The sequence below is a fragment of the Drosophila yakuba genome, chromosome X (assembly GCF_016746365.2).
Source record: "Drosophila yakuba strain Tai18E2 chromosome X, Prin_Dyak_Tai18E2_2.1, whole genome shotgun sequence".
Lineage (NCBI taxonomy): Eukaryota > Metazoa > Arthropoda > Insecta > Diptera > Drosophilidae > Drosophila > Drosophila yakuba.
Genome location: NC_052526.2, coordinates 8,142,566 through 8,159,287, shown reverse-complemented (window position 1 = coordinate 8,159,287; position 16,722 = coordinate 8,142,566). Strand labels below are relative to the sequence as shown.

The following is a 16,722-nucleotide window of genomic DNA, read 5'->3' as shown; positions in this document are numbered from 1 at the left end:
TATATAAAATAGTCACGCTTCAACGCGGCTTTACTTATTATTGCAGATAAATTGTATGTATTTAGTATATAACTGTTTTCTTTTTAATTTTAATAACTGAAAAGTTAAAACAGTACAATTTCTAAAAGCCGTCAGACCAAAACTCGATTCTCAACTGACGTTTTGCGGAACACCCCTTCCTTTGGTTGTGCGCAACAAAAGCGCGCGAGAAAGCGCCAAAGAAATGCTCACTCTCCTTCCTCTTCCTTTCGCGCTCTCTTTGCCTTTCTCTCCCCTTGCGTGGACGCAGCTGGTGAGGCTGAAGAGAGGGGGGTTTCGTAAATTGGATTTATGCATATCCGTCAATGAATAATATACAGAAGTGTAATTCCTGCAAGAAACTCGGCTGCCCAGAGCTCCACAAAATGCCAACGTCCCGGCGTCCTTGTGCGCTCTCTTTTGGAAAAAGGCAGCGAGAGCAAGAGCGAGCTGGAGCAGCTAGTCTAAGTGTACGGTAAGAAGATAAGCTTAACGGCGCATACCGCTCGGTCAGAGTTAAAAGCAAACATGTCACGACATGCACAAACAAAAGACACCAACTGTTGTCATTCCGCTCCTGTCACTCCAGCTCCCTATCTCGCTCTATTTTTCGCTCTGCTGTTTTCACTGCCCTTTCTAGTTTGTCCTATTACATGTGATAAAGTTCAACTTTGACATTTACACCGCGCATGTCCCAAAAATAAAGGAACAATTGAGCTTGCACAGTTTGGCAAGTGATTTTTGAACGTGTAAGCGCTAACGGTAAACTGAGTGCAAGTTTTAATTGAGTGCACATTAAGTGGCAACGGACACTAGTTGCCTCACTCCCACTTCCGCCCACTCAAAGCATCCATCTCCTTGTCCTCTCAAAATGCTAATAAAATTACTTCATTTCAGGAGCATCTTGGAGCATCTACTAATTAAGTGCTATATATGTACATATGAATTTAAATTTGGTTCGGGCTTTTTTATTATCTGCAATCTATACACTTTCATTAGGTGTCATAACGGTAATTAAGCACTCTTTGTTTGCTTTATTTATCATGTTGTTTTTTGGTGAAGCATCTGCTTAAGATCACCTATGATAGGTGCATTTATCTTTTTATTATTAGCTCACTTAAGTTCTTTGTGCGATTTACTATGTTAAATATGCGTATTTATGTTTGTTTTAAAATCCCTGATTGTATGTACATATGTATATCCGTTGGCTATATCAAATTAATACCATTAATTAAAAAAACTCGACTTTTCGAAAATTTGCAGCTTTATTTTTATGGGATTTTATAGGTTTTTCTTTTTTTGGTTGTTTGATGGAACTTCTAAACTAAACTACGCTTTTCGGGTTTCCATTTTCTGAGTATCAGAAAGTGCGTGGCGATCGAACTTCCCTGGTTTTCCAGGGGGCGGGGCCATATGCGCCCTAGTTCTGGGCGTGGTGAACGCCGTGGTAGGCGGCCTGCTTGTGGGCGGGGGTACGCTGACCGAAGGGGCTCTTGGGGTTGACCTCCAGGATGTAGTCACCGCGCAGATCGAAGTCGACCTGGAGACCCATGTAGGCGCGCTTGCCGAAGCCATCCTGCTCCTTGTACTGCTTCAGGGAGTTGGCCGGAACGGAGGGGAAGTTGCGCTCGCTACCGGGACGCACGGACTCGGCAAAGTAGCGGGTGGCACGGGCCACAGCTTCAATCACATTCTCGGATCCGGGAACACCGGTGGAGGGTCCGTTGGGGTAGAAGTCAACATCGCCGCAACGAATGGGGGTGCCCATGGCGAAGGTCGAAGTGTGGATGGCATCAACGAAGTCGGCATCGCCGCGGGACAGACCACCGAGGATCTGGGGACGCTTGGACAGCACCTTGGCGGGATCCAGACCGGTGATGCGACGCAGCTTGTGTCCGGTTTGGGCGGTGTACTTGTTGCCAGCAGCTCCGGCGACATGGGCGCTGATTCCCTGGCCGATCAGGTGGATGATCTCCTGGGGCACACCCTTGTTGGTCAGATCGATCAGGGTCTGGCCGATCATGGCACCGGTGTTCTGCACATCCAGCATCGCGTAGCGCTTGAAGTTGGTCAGGGTGGAGCCGAGGTCGATGATCTGTAATTGAAATTTCATAAATGTAATTGTATTAACATATTAATATGACAAAGCAGTAAACTTACGATCAAATCGCCGCTGGCGGCCTTGGCGGACTTCCATTGGTCGGCGGCCTCCTCGCTGCTGGTGTAGTCGTAGTCGCTGCTCTTGAGCTGCTGCTGCTGCTCCTGGGCGTTCTTCTGCAGCTGCTGGAGGTTGTTCTTCTGGACGTAGGCCTGGACCAGTTTGCGCATGGCCTTCTTCTGGGCGGGACTGCTCTGGGGCAGACCGGTCAGGACAATGGTGACCTCATCCTCGCCGAAACCGGGCTGTGCCTTGGCCGTCTCCACGTAGTTGTTCAACTTGCACTCAACCTTCTGTCCGTTGGACTTCACGATCCAGACGGGCACGTTGCTGGGGCTGGGCACAAAGCTGGGGGTCAGATCGTGCTTGATTTGGCCAACGTGGTCTGCGAATCCAATGGAAATAGCCAGTTAAAATCTCAATAAATGGAATATGTCAATAGAAATCTCTGGAGATTTGAAGCAACCTACTGGATACTTCTCTCAAACCTCTAGAGATTTGCAGTGCAATGGATTTCTACTCACAGATCTTCTCGATCATCTTGGCACCCTGCTCCAGGGGCTGGTTCTCCAAACGCTCCCAGGTGATGTCGTTGAGGGAGGGCACGTTCTCCAGCTCGGAGGCGGTCAGCCACTTGGTGGGCTTCAGCTGGCTGTTGGAGCCATCCTTGGAGGCATGGGCCGCCACCAGGAGGCAGGTGGCCAGCAGGCAAAGGCGCAGACTCATTATGGTCGTGGGAACCGGAATTGGATCAGATCAGGCCAAACGTTGAACGACGTTTGATGGCTTCTTCCAGCCCCATCTCGGGCTTATATAGCTCCGATTCTCCATAGCTGTGCCAACTATTTTCTGCTGACCACAGGAAGTCGTCGTTGTCGGCTGTCTAGCTTCTAGTTTTTTTCCACCCCTTCGTTCTGCTGATCTGTCGCCGGTAATAAAGTGCAAGTCAAGGGAAAATTGCAAATAACCGATTTATTTCACATGTGTTTGCCAATAGTTCAGTTCTCTTATCGCAAAAAGGTTTTTGAACCTCTTCACACTTGGCAAAATATGTGCAAAAGATCCATTCATAAAGTGATAAGATTCAGATTATCCAAAATCGTTGACTACTATCATTAAATCGTTATATTTAGGGCTGTACTATTATCACGATTACACTTACATTAAGCCCTTTCAATCGATCCAAATTTTTGTTCTCTGCACTTAAATTGTAATCCAGCGCGATTGATTAAAACAAATTCTATAGATCCATTGATTAGACTTGACCTGACAACAAACTTGCAACACCTGCGTCAAGTGCGGGACTAGTGTGACCCGGCATTGACCTCCAGCGATTGGAAGCCGACCGAGTTGGAATCAATGACCAGCCAGGTGAATAAGTATACAGTATATTTACATATATGCTAAAGCATGTAGTTTTCTATGGCCTCATAAATCTTTAATCAAAACATAAATACATTATATAAAAAGTAAATATAATATACATATGTGTCTGCCTCAACAGTAATGATTCTGCTTGAGTTTCATAAAATTGTTTTGCATAAAAAGGGCAATAACAAACAAATGTGAAATTTTTATTAAAAAAAAAAATCGAAAATAATATTTAAGCTATTTTTTGCATGGTTACTTTACTACATTTGATATTTGAGTTATTTCATACTCTAACCCAGAGTTTAAAACGTACAGAAACGTTCAAATAAATTAAATATATATATTGTTATAAAAAAAATACATGTTTATTCTTACAAGTTTTAGCCTAGAGAACAGTTTATGTAACGCGCTTATTTATGTTCGTGTAGCCAATCCCGACACATGCCATAAGGACCTTTTGGGCTCCACGCACATCCTCCGCTTCGTCCTCGTCCTCCGCCTCGGGATTCTCCAGCTTGAAGGTGATCGAGAAGAAGTCGCGCAGATGTTGCAGAAAGTGAACGGTGTAATTGGACAGGGCACCTGCAACAAGTTAAATACAATCCACATAATAATCACTAAAGAATTTATTTACGTTTAGTTGAACGCATACCTGTGAGGAATTTGGAGACATGTTTTTGCCCCAGTGCTATATAGAGTGCTGCCAGCCATTGATAGCTGGAGTCCACACAGCCACCTCGGTATATCTCGTCCAGCAAACGCAGAGCCACCTCTTTGCCCAGATCTTCAGGTATGGAGGGAGTATCCTTTAAATAAAAAAGGACAAGATATTTGTTAATGGTAAGTGGGAAAAATCATTATAGTAGGTAAATTTATTGACTCCATTTTACTCACAGACTCCTCTCTTGTGTTGGAACAGCAATCGGCGGCGAAGCACACACCGTCCGTCGTCTCTGCAATCAGGCAAATGCCAAATCCGGGCGAATTACCGGACATCTTGCCCTTGTTCTGATCTGTGTAGATATACACATCCGGCAGGAACTTTAGCATACATCCCTTAGCCGCCTCCACGGTGCGATTGGCCATCGCCGGCGAAACTTTGCAGGCATAAACAGTGCCCCGGATGCGTTTAACCATGCCTTGTGACTGGAATTGAATGGCTCGCAGGCTCTTTCGCACCGGACACCTGAAGATGATCTCGCCGCCGCCCAGAGGAGCAACTCCACGCCGAACAACCTTGAGTTCGAGGCCCTCGTCGACTAGGAGGAATCGCTTGAGCAGTGACAGGGCTGCACCTTTGATATGGTCGACGGATGGCGAGTCCTTGCTGTTGGTCACACCGCGCAGGGTGCACTGTAGTGGATTCTTGCAAAATGGACCCAAGGCTATTAGCGCGTCCAGAAAGTAACCAATTCCACGCTGGACACAGCAATCATGATGAATCTGACCGCCATGCAGTAAACCTGGTGAGAACATGACACTCGTGCCGGCGGGATTTAATTCGATCTTGGTTCCATTGGTGATCTTGTCCAGCAGGCGGATTAAACTTATCTCGTATTCCCGCAGACCGGGTGCCGTTTCGTCCTCCGAACGGATTTGACTGATCTTCACTGGTTTGCCCGACAGGCAGGCGAGGATTAGGCGCTGCTTGAGAAAGTTGCTGCCGCGGTAAATGAGGCAATTGCCCTCCTGGGCAATGGGCGGCATCTTAGAGGCTCTAAATGCTCTAAATAATAAAGCAATTTTACAAAACGCTCGGTGCACGTGCGTTGAAGGAGGTAAACAACGGCTATCGCCGGATTATCGCTTATCGATATAAAAAACAGTGTGGCAACGCGCTTCTATAAAAAAAATACCGAAAGCAGTAAGAGATTTCAAATGGTTGTGTGGTGACTTTTAGTCACTGAACATCCTGTCATATTTGCGATCATCAATTCAATTGAAGCCGGCGGAGGAAAATTAGTAGTAAAAATGTCTGCGCTTCCTAATGTTGAGGAGTATGTCATTTGTCCATACGATAGTGCTCATCGTATATTGCCGGTCCGCTTGACCTATCATTTGACTCGTTGTGCCAAGAACTTTCCATCGGCCAAGTTAGTCCGCTGTCCATATAATAGCACCCATCTACACTCGGTAGCCAATATGCAGGTGGATCCCATAACTATTATCCGGTATTTGAACATAATTATTCAATTAATTTGCTTTCCACATTTGGCAGAATCATATCATCGAGTGCCCCAATCGATCAGCCGCGGAGCGATTTAATCTGCCGGACGTCTTGCCGCCTGTGGAACCGCGAGCACGTGAATTTCTGATCGAAAGTGCTGAGGACTGGGATGCCGAACCGCCAGTTCAAACTTACAATCCGGCAGCTCACTGTGAGAAGGAGCTCATCATCCGTAATTTGCAAGGAGCTCCGCCCGCCGCTCGTCGGGCATTCCGCGAAAGCGAACGCCGGCGATTCAGAGAAAAGAATCAGTTTTAGATGCTCTGTGTTATGTTCCAAAATACCTACATACACATACTTACAACCCAACAACATACGTAATTTAATACATTTCCAAGAAGGAGCAGCGATCTGGCGTTTTTTTTGTTTGTTAGCTTAGGTCAGCATATAATTGAATACATATTGTTTTGTCATTAAATAAGAATCTCTGTTAATTTTAGGAATCTTCAAAATATAATTTCGTATATATTTATATGTTAATATAGATTACAAATAAAAAAGACCAGCTGAATCCACCTTTAACGGTAATTTACTTTGCATTCTCATTCACCGCTTTCTGCTGCTAAACGGGAATGTACCGCAATTTCAGTTAACTGTTAATAGATCTTTGAACAATAAATGGAAAATATAGGATTTAACTAAATTTAGTCTTGATTGCATAAAACAGGACCATTGGGTAAAATAACATGTATATATTTAATTCCAGTGAGTACAAAGAGCGCAATATGTCTTGTTTACAAGTTCTACACATCCATGTTTTTTCATCTCTCTTTTAAAAAACCGCTAGCTTACGGAGCTGCCACTCTGTTACACGATTCCTAGAAGTCATCAAAACTGAATATGCTTTGTTTATAATTTTTTTTTTTATTAACATGCTTATATAGGCTAGTATTTGTATTTATATTTAAAAACTTTAAAAACCAAATGACCCATTTTAAGAGGAAGCTGTCACCCTGTGCGTTTCACCAAGCCGGCACCTAAGCTGAAAATTAACAGTCTGGCAACACAGTCTGTTCGAAAATGCTATAAAAGCCAACGCCGCGTTGCGCTCTCGCTCAGTCAAGTTGATTTTTCACGGCGTGTTGTTGTGTGCGTTTCTGGTTCCTCATTCTGCGGTTCTTCAATCCTTTTTGTTCCAATCAAACTGAAAAAGAAATCAAAAGTTCACACTGCTTAGCGGCAAAAACAACAAAAGCGAAGCGAAGGAGCATAAGGCAAAAAAAAAGGAACAAACAACAACAATAGCAGCAACAGCTCCCCCACACACGCAACTGAATGGTTGTGGGTGTGCGAGTGTGTATGCGTGTGTAAAGGAGCCTTTTAGTAAACACTCACACACATGTGTATTTTTTTCTGTGAGCCACAAGAGATTTGAGTGCATTTTTTGCCATTTGCCTTGCCAACCCCTCTCCCCTCCACGCCAAAAGGGGAAAAAAGGAGCCTACGAAGAAAAACAACAACTATTAAACAGGCTCCTCAGCGTATAAAAGCAGCGCAGCCGTCGTCGACGTCGACTGCAGTGGGCCAACGTTGTTGCAGTCGTGTCGTTAGTTGTTGTTCTTGTTGCAGCATCAAAAACAGAAATAGGGAGAGCGAGCGAAACAGCAGGAGAGACAGAAAAGCACTTAGGTAAGTGGCAAAATAAAAAAGAACGAAGAAACAGCAGCAGCAATAACATGATCTTGACGAAGACCAATTCAAAGTAAAAAGCAAAAAAAAAAAATGCCGGCGAATGCGAATATAAAAGCAAAAAACGCAAAACAAAATTACAGTCGCGGTCACAAAATAAAGCCATATTAAATGTTTTAAAAAAAAAGGCTAATTTTAAATTTTTTTCTATGCGCGGCATTTGATCCAATTGGAAAACGGTGGTGTACGTGATAAACTCAACCGGCACGCACGCACGCACCCGAAAATTCGAGAAAAACAAAAACGAGGAAAGCCAAAGCCGAAAAAACAGCTGCCCATATGGGGCGGGGGGTGAATTTGTTTGTTTTTTTTTATTTTGCTTGCCAAACTTGTTCCTTAGGGTTTTTGTTTTTATTTTCGTTGTCTCGAGGTTTATTTGCATTCGGCGCCCCTTTAGTGTTTCCATGTCATCCGATTTTGTTTTCCCATATTATATTTGTCTAACAGAAATGCGGACACACAGTGGTGGTACAATTTACTTTGCATAATTAACAATTATTTAAGTATTTAGCAAAGTATGGTATAATTCGTTAGATATCTTAACGCTATATGACCAATGGTATAATATGACTTGAAACCCGAGAAGTTATAAGATGGCTTGTGTATGTATGATAACATTATTTGTTCTTAGGGCTCTGATATCATATACAAATTCCTATTTCTCTGGTTACAATTACCTATCTTAGATTCAAGGTATAAACAAAATGTAATATATCCAATTTGATTTTTTTTTTCATACCTAATGACAATTCTTTAGTGTGACCAATAGTTCGATCTATTCTGTTAAAAAAAAAAACAGCATATAATGTTGCGAACGTCTCTTCTTCTTTTTCTTGTTCTTTTTATTGGGCATTCCTTCCTTTTTGCAAAATATTTGCGACGCAATTTCGACAGCGTCACTTTTATGCTCTTTTCTTCTCACTCCTCTTGCTCTCTTCCTTTTCTTCTGTCTCCCTTCTTTCCCATCCCAACATGTTCCCGATTTCGGGGTTAAAAAATAATTTCGGACACGCATCAATAAAAAGCCTGAAGGAGGAAAAGGGATGGGAGAGAATGCCGAAAAGTGTTTATTTTGTTGTTATCCGAAAAAGGGGGCACAACAAGTGCGAAAGTTGAAGAAGAAGATGAGGAAGAAGAAGATGGAAGGAGACGGCAATAAAAACATAGAAATTCGTAAGGCCCACTAAATTTTCAAGGTTAAACCGGGCAAAACAAACATAAAACCGGTAACAGCATATGTATGTAAATGTATATATGTATTTTCAGAGGGGGAAATACATAAGAATCAGCGGTTAAAGAAGAGGAGAAAGCACAAGAGGTGCAATATAAAAAGCACACACAAAAAAACACACATGCGGCTTTTTTCACGTTATCTTTGTTTTCATTTGTATTATGCTTTACATACATGGATGGAAGAAGAATAGTACATCGACAATTTTACAACCGAAAATTGCGATAATTATTCAGCAAATTTGTCGAACGTATCAATGCAAGTGCACAATTTGAATGAAACATAAAATATAAATAAATATTGGTTTCTTATTGTAATAAAGATTTCGTTTGTGCAATATTGCATTTTAACTAAAATTGCAACACAGCATAAAAACGTTGACAATACATAGGAAACACAAAAACAAAAGCAGCTGGGAAAGTAAAACACGTATCTATGTAGGCATTTATGTAAAACAAAAACAATCATATAGGCAGGGAAACACAAGCAACTTTCGAGCTAGAGTTGGTGCAAAGGAGATGGCTATATTGTTTGTGGGGGTTGCAAAGCTTTAACGGTAACAAATTTATGTAGTAGCTTTGGTGTTGGTGCTGTTGTTGTTGCGTGACCTTGAATTTTGACTATAGGGGAGTTTCAATACATGTCCATATCGCTATCCCTGTCACACCCACGCCCATTGACAAACATTTGCAATTTCCAAGACGCAGTACCGTTATATACAGATGCGGTCAAAAAAATGGCGCTAAAGCTAAACATATTATTAATGAAAACCTAGAAACTTCTTTGCAAAATTGTTAAAATAACTTGTTTGTGCTCATAAAAAAAACAACAAAATTCTGACACAAGCCATTTGGACATAGTATATTGACTTTTGATCTTGTCATTACAATTACTTTGTACTATTGTGAGCATAAAATTTATGGGCATGTCAAAGAGCTTGTTCTATAATTAGTCAAAAACTATTAAATCCAAATAACATGAAAATAAAGCAAATAATGAACTTGGTAAGAAGGGGTTTTTGTCGGGGGGCCTTGTCGGCTACGTGCCAGACATTATGTGTATTTATTTTAGTTCCATGTATTCCACAACCGCGACGCACAATAACAAATAAATCTCTGGCTGGCGAGAATTCCTTCTTTAAGGCGAGACATGTAAATTATACAAACGAAAGCGATTCCTTAGAAAAGTAGCATAGTTCTTTGTATGTTTTCCCAAGAGTCAAGTTTCATAAATGCACCGAAGACTATCCCTTCAACGATTAAATAGCATATTCATAAACAAATTTATTGGCGTTCCAGTTGCCAGGGTCCCTTTCATTATACGTGTATTTTGTTTAAAATTACTTCATTTTTTCCAACTTACTGCTTTGATGTTAATCAACACCCCATAATCCCCATCTACCTGTTGCAATTTATTTATAGGCAAAAGAGCACGCACCTGGTGCCAGAGTACAAAACCCAATCCTCTACAATATCCGTGCTTTGCATTCCAAGGGGATAACGAGGAACGTGTATCGTAGAGAGTTTGAGAACATCGTCAGTATGGAAGTGGAATCGAATAACAAACGCGCCACCAACGGCGGCCGTCACTCCACTCCACCGGCGGAGTCCGATTCCAAGGAGAGTTCCGTCGAGCGGGAGCTGAACGGGGAGATCGAGGCGGTGGAGCTGAATGGGAGTGGTGGTGGCGGTCACTCGAACGGGCATATCAAGAAGCCGCTGCCTGTCGAGGACGGCAGGATTAAGCGTAAGGCGAAGCGGCTCATCCAAAGACAGAATAGCTCCGGCGGCAGTCCCAATCAAACTAATGGAAATGGAGCTGCTGCCGCTGGCGGAGCAAGTGCAATGCCGCTGGCAATCAACGGCATCTTACCGTCGCCCGGTGGCTATGTGGTGCCACATCGCCGCTGGAAGAACAGCCGGCGTTCGCGAAACCTAAATCGTGGCCGCGGACTGCCCAAGAAGGGTGGTGGCGGCGGCAAAGGAGTCTGGGGATTGCCCGGTTCGGAGGCTCTGGCTGAGGTCTATGAGGACGAGAATGATCCCAACTACGATAGTGAGTGCAACGATCGTAATGTGGAGCTGCGCGAGGTGATTACTGAGGTTACACCCGAGGAGTTCTTTAAACTGGCGGAGCCCATTGTCTTGGAGTACTACGAGCACGGGGATCCGCACGAGGTGGCATTGAGCTTCGATGAGATACTGCAGGGTCCGATGCGCGAGCACATCACCAGCATTCTCGTAGAGATTGCCATGGATCACAAGGATTCTCAGCGTGAGATGACCTCGGTGCTGATCTCTGACCTGTATGGACGGGTTATTACCGGCAAGGATATTGAGAAGGGCTTTAACATGCTGTTGGCCAATCTACCGGATCTCGTCCTTGACACTCCAGAGGCGCCAATCATGCTCGGCAACTTTATGGCCCGCGCCGTGGCTGATGACTGCATTCCGCCCAAGTTTGTGACAAAGTCGGCGGAGGAGCTCAAGCTCCTGGAACTTGGCGAACATGCCGAACAGGCCCTCCGCCGTGCCGACTCGCTGATCTACAAGCAGGTGTGGGCCCATTTGGACAATGTCTGGGGCATGGGTGGGCCACTGCGTCCCGTGAAGACGATCACCAAGCAGATGGAGCTACTGCTTAAGGAGTACTTATCCTCGCGTGACGTGGCCGAGGCACAGCGCTGTCTGCGTGCCCTCGAGGTGCCGCACTATCATCATGAGCTCGTCTACGAGGCGATTGTCATGACACTGGAGTCACTTAGCCAGACCACCGAGGAGGCCATGTGCGAGCTGCTCAAGCAGCTAGATCTCACCTGCCTGGTGCTTCCCGCGGGCATGGAGCAGGTGGGTGATTATACCTGTTAAACAGATTATATTGTAAATTAGAAGTCAATGTATTGCTTTTGCGATTGGACTTGTAATTAAAATTGCGATAGATCGGATTGATAACCGAATTCATTCTACTACTAATTTTATTGTCTCTAATCCATTAGGGTTTCTTGCGCGCCTTCGACGACATGGCGGACATCGTTCTGGATGTGCCCCTGGCCTATATAATACTCGATCGTTTCGTCGAACGCTGCAATCGCGCCGGATTCCTTACCGACAAGATTATAAACAATGTGCCATCGCGGTAAGTTTTGCGTTTAGTCCTTAAGAACATGGAAAACATATTTCTTGGGAGCAATTTTACTAGGATTTCACTTATCTATAGGCTTGCATTTCTCATAATAGGTAGTGTTTATTCAATTTAATCATATGATAGGAAATCGGAATATGGATTAAGTGAAAATATCAGTTGTTACTTATCAACTGATACTGGAACGATGAGCCCACCTTTGTATACAAACACACAAATCTACTACCTGCAAGAAAGTATACTTAGTAATGAGAGCGAGACGTGTTTACGTAATCGTAGCAGCTATAAAGACAACACGCCCCCAAAGTAGTAGTACCCCCTATAAAGAAGGGTAATACATACATACATTGTTGTTTACAATCTTTAAACTTAATATACGCTCATACCCTCCCATATAAAGCGAGGTATATCGATCAGATCGTCGGCTATGTTTATAAATACATTTGTATGTACATATATAATTAAAGGAGTGGGTTAATTGTTGATAAAACCTTGGCCTTGGTTGCGATAGCAAAATTAACTAGTTCTCGATTTTATTATGATTGTGCTTGATTATTCTATTTTTGGCGAAGGGTAGACTTACATAGCTTGGATTTATGGAGGCCATTTGTTTGTTCTAATTTTTGCCTACGAGTGCAAACAGTATTAGACACATAAATATGCCATGACGAAGCAAATGTAATGTTATTTATTCACAAAATATTAAGAAATATTAATAATTAGGAGTGCCATCTAAAATAAATATTTTTGTAACTATTTGTATTTTTTTATATGATGAAGTTGAATAGCTATTATTTTAACCGCTGCTGTTCTTAAATGTGTATGTACGTGTTTGTTTTGTGTGTTTTTTGCCGGCTTCGACTTGTTTATTGTTCTCCTATTTTTTGATGTCTTCGTTTTTTTGTGCTTTTGGCTGAGTTTCTTATACATACATGTAGACGTGTTTTGTTTGTAACCAGAGTGTTTGTCTGTGTATGTACATATGTATATGTTTGTTTATGAAATTTCTATTGCGCAGTTTAGTTTCGCATTTTGGAATTAACTTTATGTACATATATACATACATACATATGACTCGTCATCCGTTGAGGCAGTCGTCGATTGCTTTTGATTCTGTTTTTTCTGCATTTTTTCTTCTATCTTTGTGTTTTGTATTTTCTTATTGTTTATGTTGTTGTGCCGGTTTATCAGGTGCCGGCTAGTTATATTTATTTTTATACCGAGTTCTTGCTTGCCTCTACTTCTTCTGCGATCAGCTTTATTATTTTCCACTTTCTGTTTCTTTTTTATATACGGATGTACAGATACCATCATAGGTCTTCAGTTTTCAATGGGTTATTTCCAATACTACACTCTAGAGCTGCATTACATTTTAGGGATCCTGGTTTGTTTTTTTTAGTATCATTGGTATTACTATTTTTTAGACTGACTTGGTATTATGCAGGTTGCTATTATTATGTTATTTCAAGCATACAACGAGCTTTTATTATATAATTTATTTAGTGCATAAGGCTTGCGAGGGTAATTAAAAATCCATATTCTTTCATCGTGTGCAGCGTGGGTTGGGTGGAATGAGGTGGGGTGGGGTGGGGTGAATGTGGCTGGATGTCTCTTATCGATTGGTTTTTTATCGCGGCAAACTTTGCATTGCTGGACTGTTGTTGTTTTGTGTGGACTTTATTATGAATTCTGTTGTTGTTTGTTGGTGCAACAACCTGCATGTGGCTCAAGATCGTCTTGGTGTGTTGTTGTTTGTATTTTTTGTTTTGTTTTTAGTGTTTGTGCAGTGCCGCGGTGTTTGTGCGAAGGTAAACATGGCTGCTAAGTTGCTGTTATCGACCTGCTCTGCCACTCCCACTTTGGTTGTGCCCCGCTTGCTGTTGCTGTTTCTGTTATTATTGTTGTTGTTGTTACTGCCACTACTATAACTGCATTTGCATTTGCATTTCGCCTTGACAGCGGCTATTGCACTTTGCCACAGCGCGACAGCCGCAAACGCAACAACTACTACAACAACAACTACTACTAGAAAAGCAACAAACTGCAGCAGCCACAAAGGCAACAACGCCAACACCATTCATTTTTCACCCAACAACAAGACCAACAACTGCATTTGACGCCAACGCAACTACAAATGCAAAAGTTGATTTTTTTTTTAGTTTAAAGCTGAACTCAATGCCAAGAGACTCAGACATAACGGTTCATGGGGCCCAGTGCTGGCTATTTTCTAGCTATATGTTTAGTATTTCTAAAAGCTTCAGAATATTGTGGTTTAAAAGCCGCTATAAATATACACTTTGAATCAATTAATATTTAAATGAATGAGGAAAACAAGCCGCTTGTAGATTCAAGATCAGTCCTATGTAGTTTAAATAAATTTTAAGATTGTTTCAGCTATAAAATAGCAAAACTGCCATCACTGCGCTGCAACTGGATTTGCTTTTTTTTTTGTCTGGGGGCTCCGCTCTTTTATGCTTTTGCTTTATTGTTCTTTATTTATTTGTATATATTTTGTTATTGTTTAACTCTTGTATTTACTTGCGTTTGTGATCGCGCGCTTATCTTGCCTCAATTTTAATTGACTCTTCTACACCACCACACTTGTGTATGTGTGTGTGTTTATTTCTGCATTTAGTGCCCCACTTGGTCACATATTTATAGTAGCAACAATTAAGGCTCCAGCTGGTTTTTGCCATTGTTTTGCTTAGAATCCTTTGATTGGTCACCTTGGTTGTGTTCCCCCATAAAATATAAAACTAGTTTTAATTTACCTCGCTCTCCGCACCCCCCCTCTGAATTTTATTCACCCGCTACTTTTGCACAGCTGTTGCAGTAAAGAGAGCAGAAGAGAGGGAGCGGGAGAGATAAAGAGAGAGAGAGAGAGGGAGCGCGAAAAAGGGTCAACGGTTGAATGAACTTTTGTGCAAATTCGTTGTTGTTCTTGTTATTGTTGTTGCTGTTGCCAAATTTGCGCCAAGCATTTCGCAACTTGTTTTTTGTGTTTTCCTCTTTGTTTCCTTGTTCTTTGTATTATTTGTTGTTTTGTATATTTTTTGTTTTTGCTGCAATGCATTGCATAATTGTATAATTGCTTAGTGCGTACGACAGAGTGAGAGAGAACGAGAGCGAGACAGTATAATGCAATTGCATATTATACTATTGGTTCTTTGTTTAGGAAAAGAAACACTGTAGTCTTTCAAATATTAGAAACTAACTTTTGAAAAGATGTTGCACATTAAGGATCTTAACAAGGTTTAAATAATATTAATTAATAATTTAAATTAATGAGCTGGAATAAAATCATTTGTGTATATAGGTATCAATCAGATTCTTAAAGATAATACAGTCAGTTCGATTGTTTACCAATCATTATATTTACTCCACCTTTCAAATTTATTTACCAATATCTGATCAATTCTCCCAATTTTATATTTGCAGCGGACGTAAGCGTTTCGTTTCGGAGGGCGACGGCGGCCATGTGAAGCCGGCTACCTTGCCCATGCGTGATTAAATCATGGGGACACACGGGGACGTTATGTGCTTCACATGCTTATATAACAACCAACTCCCCAACCCCCAAGGACAACTAGAGAAGCAGCAAGAGAAATACAAACATAAAACAAAAACACCAAATTACAAAAAGGAGAAAATCCATACGAACGCAAAGAATAACTACATCATTTATAAGAAAAGACGATATGAAGAATTTGTCGCAAATCTTGATAAAAAAAAGAACCTTATCCTCAAAACCCAGAAAAGGTCACATACACACAACAAAAAAATATAAAAAAAAACAAACAACAAACAATCAATCGGAATTTGATCTCCGTTTAAACTATATTCATTATTATAAAACCTACATAAACACATACAACGTATAACTTACCTACATGTAACTATCAGCGTAATTCGAAAATATATTTGAGAGATTTGTAAAAAAACGAGATGAGTGAAACGATCGCAAAAAAAAACGAGAATCCAGCCAAAAATATGCGTACAGATGGGTCACTCTTTGTGGATTTCCCTTCGGATAGGATCGCATAAAGGATAAGAGTTGGAACACAGAACATCGGCGTACTTAGCACGCCCTCATTATGCCACTTGAAATCAAAGCATATTACTTACACGAAACTGTTATTGACACTCGTACACCTCTTAGATTGATTGAATTAACTAAATAAGTTGTATGAACATGATGATTTATCAATTGTATGAACTGTTATCAAGCGAAAATGATTACACACAACAAATTCCATTGACATGAAATTGAGCAAACCATTTTTATTATTCCTATGCGCATCGACAACATGATTTTTCCTTAACTTTTTTTTGTAACTTTGTGTGTTAGAAGACTAACATAATTAGGCTTAATTTTACATTGTACGTATATTTACCAACGGATTCATTTTCTTTTGCTTGCTTTTTTTTTTGATTGAATAAAAGCTGCATTTTATATGATAAGAAAATGGCTTTTGTTTTCGACGCACTTTTATTTTTAAATGTTCACACTTCATGAAGAAACAAAATTCGACATATACTTACACATACGCCCACACATCTATATATATATTAAATATATATATCTACATATATATATAAACTATTGTGTTAAAAGCAGAAAATATACATCAAAAATAAAAATTTAAAACATAAACGATGCGTTTTGTATAAGTACTTTTAAATTATTTGGGCTTACGTTGCAAATTGGCATACAATTGCAATCCTAACGATTTACAACTTTAATACCATTTTAATGTTTTTTTAAATTTTGTTTACAAGCTTTTACTTTTGCCAGTGTGACCAGGCGAGCGGGACTTGGAAACGCATGCTGCCAGATGTTTGCATCGAAATAACATAACAGCTGCAAGCTATACTTCTAAACGGAAT

The 16,722-nt window shown here is 41.2% G+C and overlaps 4 protein-coding genes and 1 long non-coding RNA gene across 5 annotated transcripts; 2 read left to right on the top strand and 3 right to left on the bottom strand.

The window, feature by feature from the left end:
• Positions 1–50: 50 nt before the first annotated feature.
• On the bottom strand, positions 51–871 carry LOC120322379. The gene is made up of 2 exons (XR_005562182.1): positions 358–871; positions 51–298 (listed from the first exon to the last, which is right to left on the bottom strand). It is a non-coding gene; the product is annotated as an uncharacterized LOC120322379 (long non-coding RNA).
• A 93-nt stretch (positions 872–964) lies between these two features.
• On the bottom strand, positions 965–2,972 carry LOC6524656 (vitellogenin-3). Its single transcript, XM_002100477.4, has 3 exons — positions 2,701–2,972; positions 2,179–2,561; positions 965–2,113 (listed from the first exon to the last, which is right to left on the bottom strand). The coding sequence occupies exons 1-3, from the start codon at positions 2,900–2,902 to the stop codon at positions 1,439–1,441; spliced, it is 1,260 nt and encodes a 419-aa protein (XP_002100513.3). The 5' UTR covers positions 2,903–2,972; the 3' UTR covers positions 965–1,438.
• A 916-nt stretch (positions 2,973–3,888) lies between these two features.
• On the bottom strand, positions 3,889–5,354 carry LOC6524655 (probable RNA 3'-terminal phosphate cyclase-like protein). The gene is made up of 3 exons (XM_002100476.3): positions 4,442–5,354; positions 4,200–4,353; positions 3,889–4,129 (listed from the first exon to the last, which is right to left on the bottom strand). Exons 1-3 carry the CDS (start codon positions 5,252–5,254, stop codon positions 3,945–3,947), a joined length of 1,152 nt encoding a protein of 383 aa, XP_002100512.1. The 5' UTR covers positions 5,255–5,354; the 3' UTR covers positions 3,889–3,944.
• Positions 5,355–5,441: 87 nt separating this feature from the next.
• Positions 5,442–6,302, top strand: LOC6524654 (gametocyte-specific factor 1 homolog). The gene is made up of 2 exons (XM_002100475.4): positions 5,442–5,695; positions 5,766–6,302. The coding sequence occupies exons 1-2, from the start codon at positions 5,519–5,521 to the stop codon at positions 6,030–6,032; spliced, it is 444 nt and encodes a 147-aa protein (XP_002100511.1). The 5' UTR covers positions 5,442–5,518; the 3' UTR covers positions 6,033–6,302.
• A 521-nt stretch (positions 6,303–6,823) lies between these two features.
• LOC6524653 (programmed cell death protein 4) lies at positions 6,824–16,296 on the top strand. The gene is made up of 4 exons (XM_002100474.4): positions 6,824–7,403; positions 10,116–11,540; positions 11,690–11,829; positions 15,274–16,296. Exons 2-4 carry the CDS (start codon positions 10,236–10,238, stop codon positions 15,344–15,346), a joined length of 1,518 nt encoding a protein of 505 aa, XP_002100510.1. The 5' UTR covers positions 6,824–7,403; positions 10,116–10,235; the 3' UTR covers positions 15,347–16,296.
• Positions 16,297–16,722: the final 426 nt, after the last annotated feature.

Excerpts from the sequence above, each read along its gene's own strand:
- LOC6524656 (XM_002100477.4), bottom strand. The coding sequence starts at position 2,902 with ATGAGTCTGCGCCTTTGCCTGCTGGCCACCTGCCTCCTGGTGGCGGCC. Across the intron at positions 2,562-2,700 it reads CAAGATGATCGAGAAGATCT|ACCACGTTGGCCAAATCAAG; the intron begins GTGAGTAGAAAT and ends TTGGATTCGCAG. Across the intron at positions 2,114-2,178 it reads CCGCCAGCGGCGATTTGATC|ATCATCGACCTCGGCTCCAC; the intron begins GTAAGTTTACTG and ends TTTCAATTACAG.
- LOC6524655 (XM_002100476.3), bottom strand. The coding sequence starts at position 5,254 with ATGCCGCCCATTGCCCAGGAGGGCAATTGCCTCATTTACCGCGGCAGC. Across the intron at positions 4,354-4,441 it reads CCAACACAAGAGAGGAGTCT|GATACTCCCTCCATACCTGA; the intron begins GTGAGTAAAATG and ends TTTTATTTAAAG. Across the intron at positions 4,130-4,199 it reads TGTCTCCAAATTCCTCACAG|GTGCCCTGTCCAATTACACC; the intron begins GTATGCGTTCAA and ends AACTTGTTGCAG.
- LOC6524654 (XM_002100475.4), top strand. The coding sequence starts at position 5,519 with ATGTCTGCGCTTCCTAATGTTGAGGAGTATGTCATTTGTCCATACGAT. Across the intron at positions 5,696-5,765 it reads ACTCGGTAGCCAATATGCAG|AATCATATCATCGAGTGCCC; the intron begins GTGGATCCCATA and ends CACATTTGGCAG.
- LOC6524653 (XM_002100474.4), top strand. The coding sequence starts at position 10,236 with ATGGAAGTGGAATCGAATAACAAACGCGCCACCAACGGCGGCCGTCAC. Across the intron at positions 11,541-11,689 it reads TTCCCGCGGGCATGGAGCAG|GGTTTCTTGCGCGCCTTCGA; the intron begins GTGGGTGATTAT and ends CTAATCCATTAG. Across the intron at positions 11,830-15,273 it reads ATAAACAATGTGCCATCGCG|CGGACGTAAGCGTTTCGTTT; the intron begins GTAAGTTTTGCG and ends TTATATTTGCAG.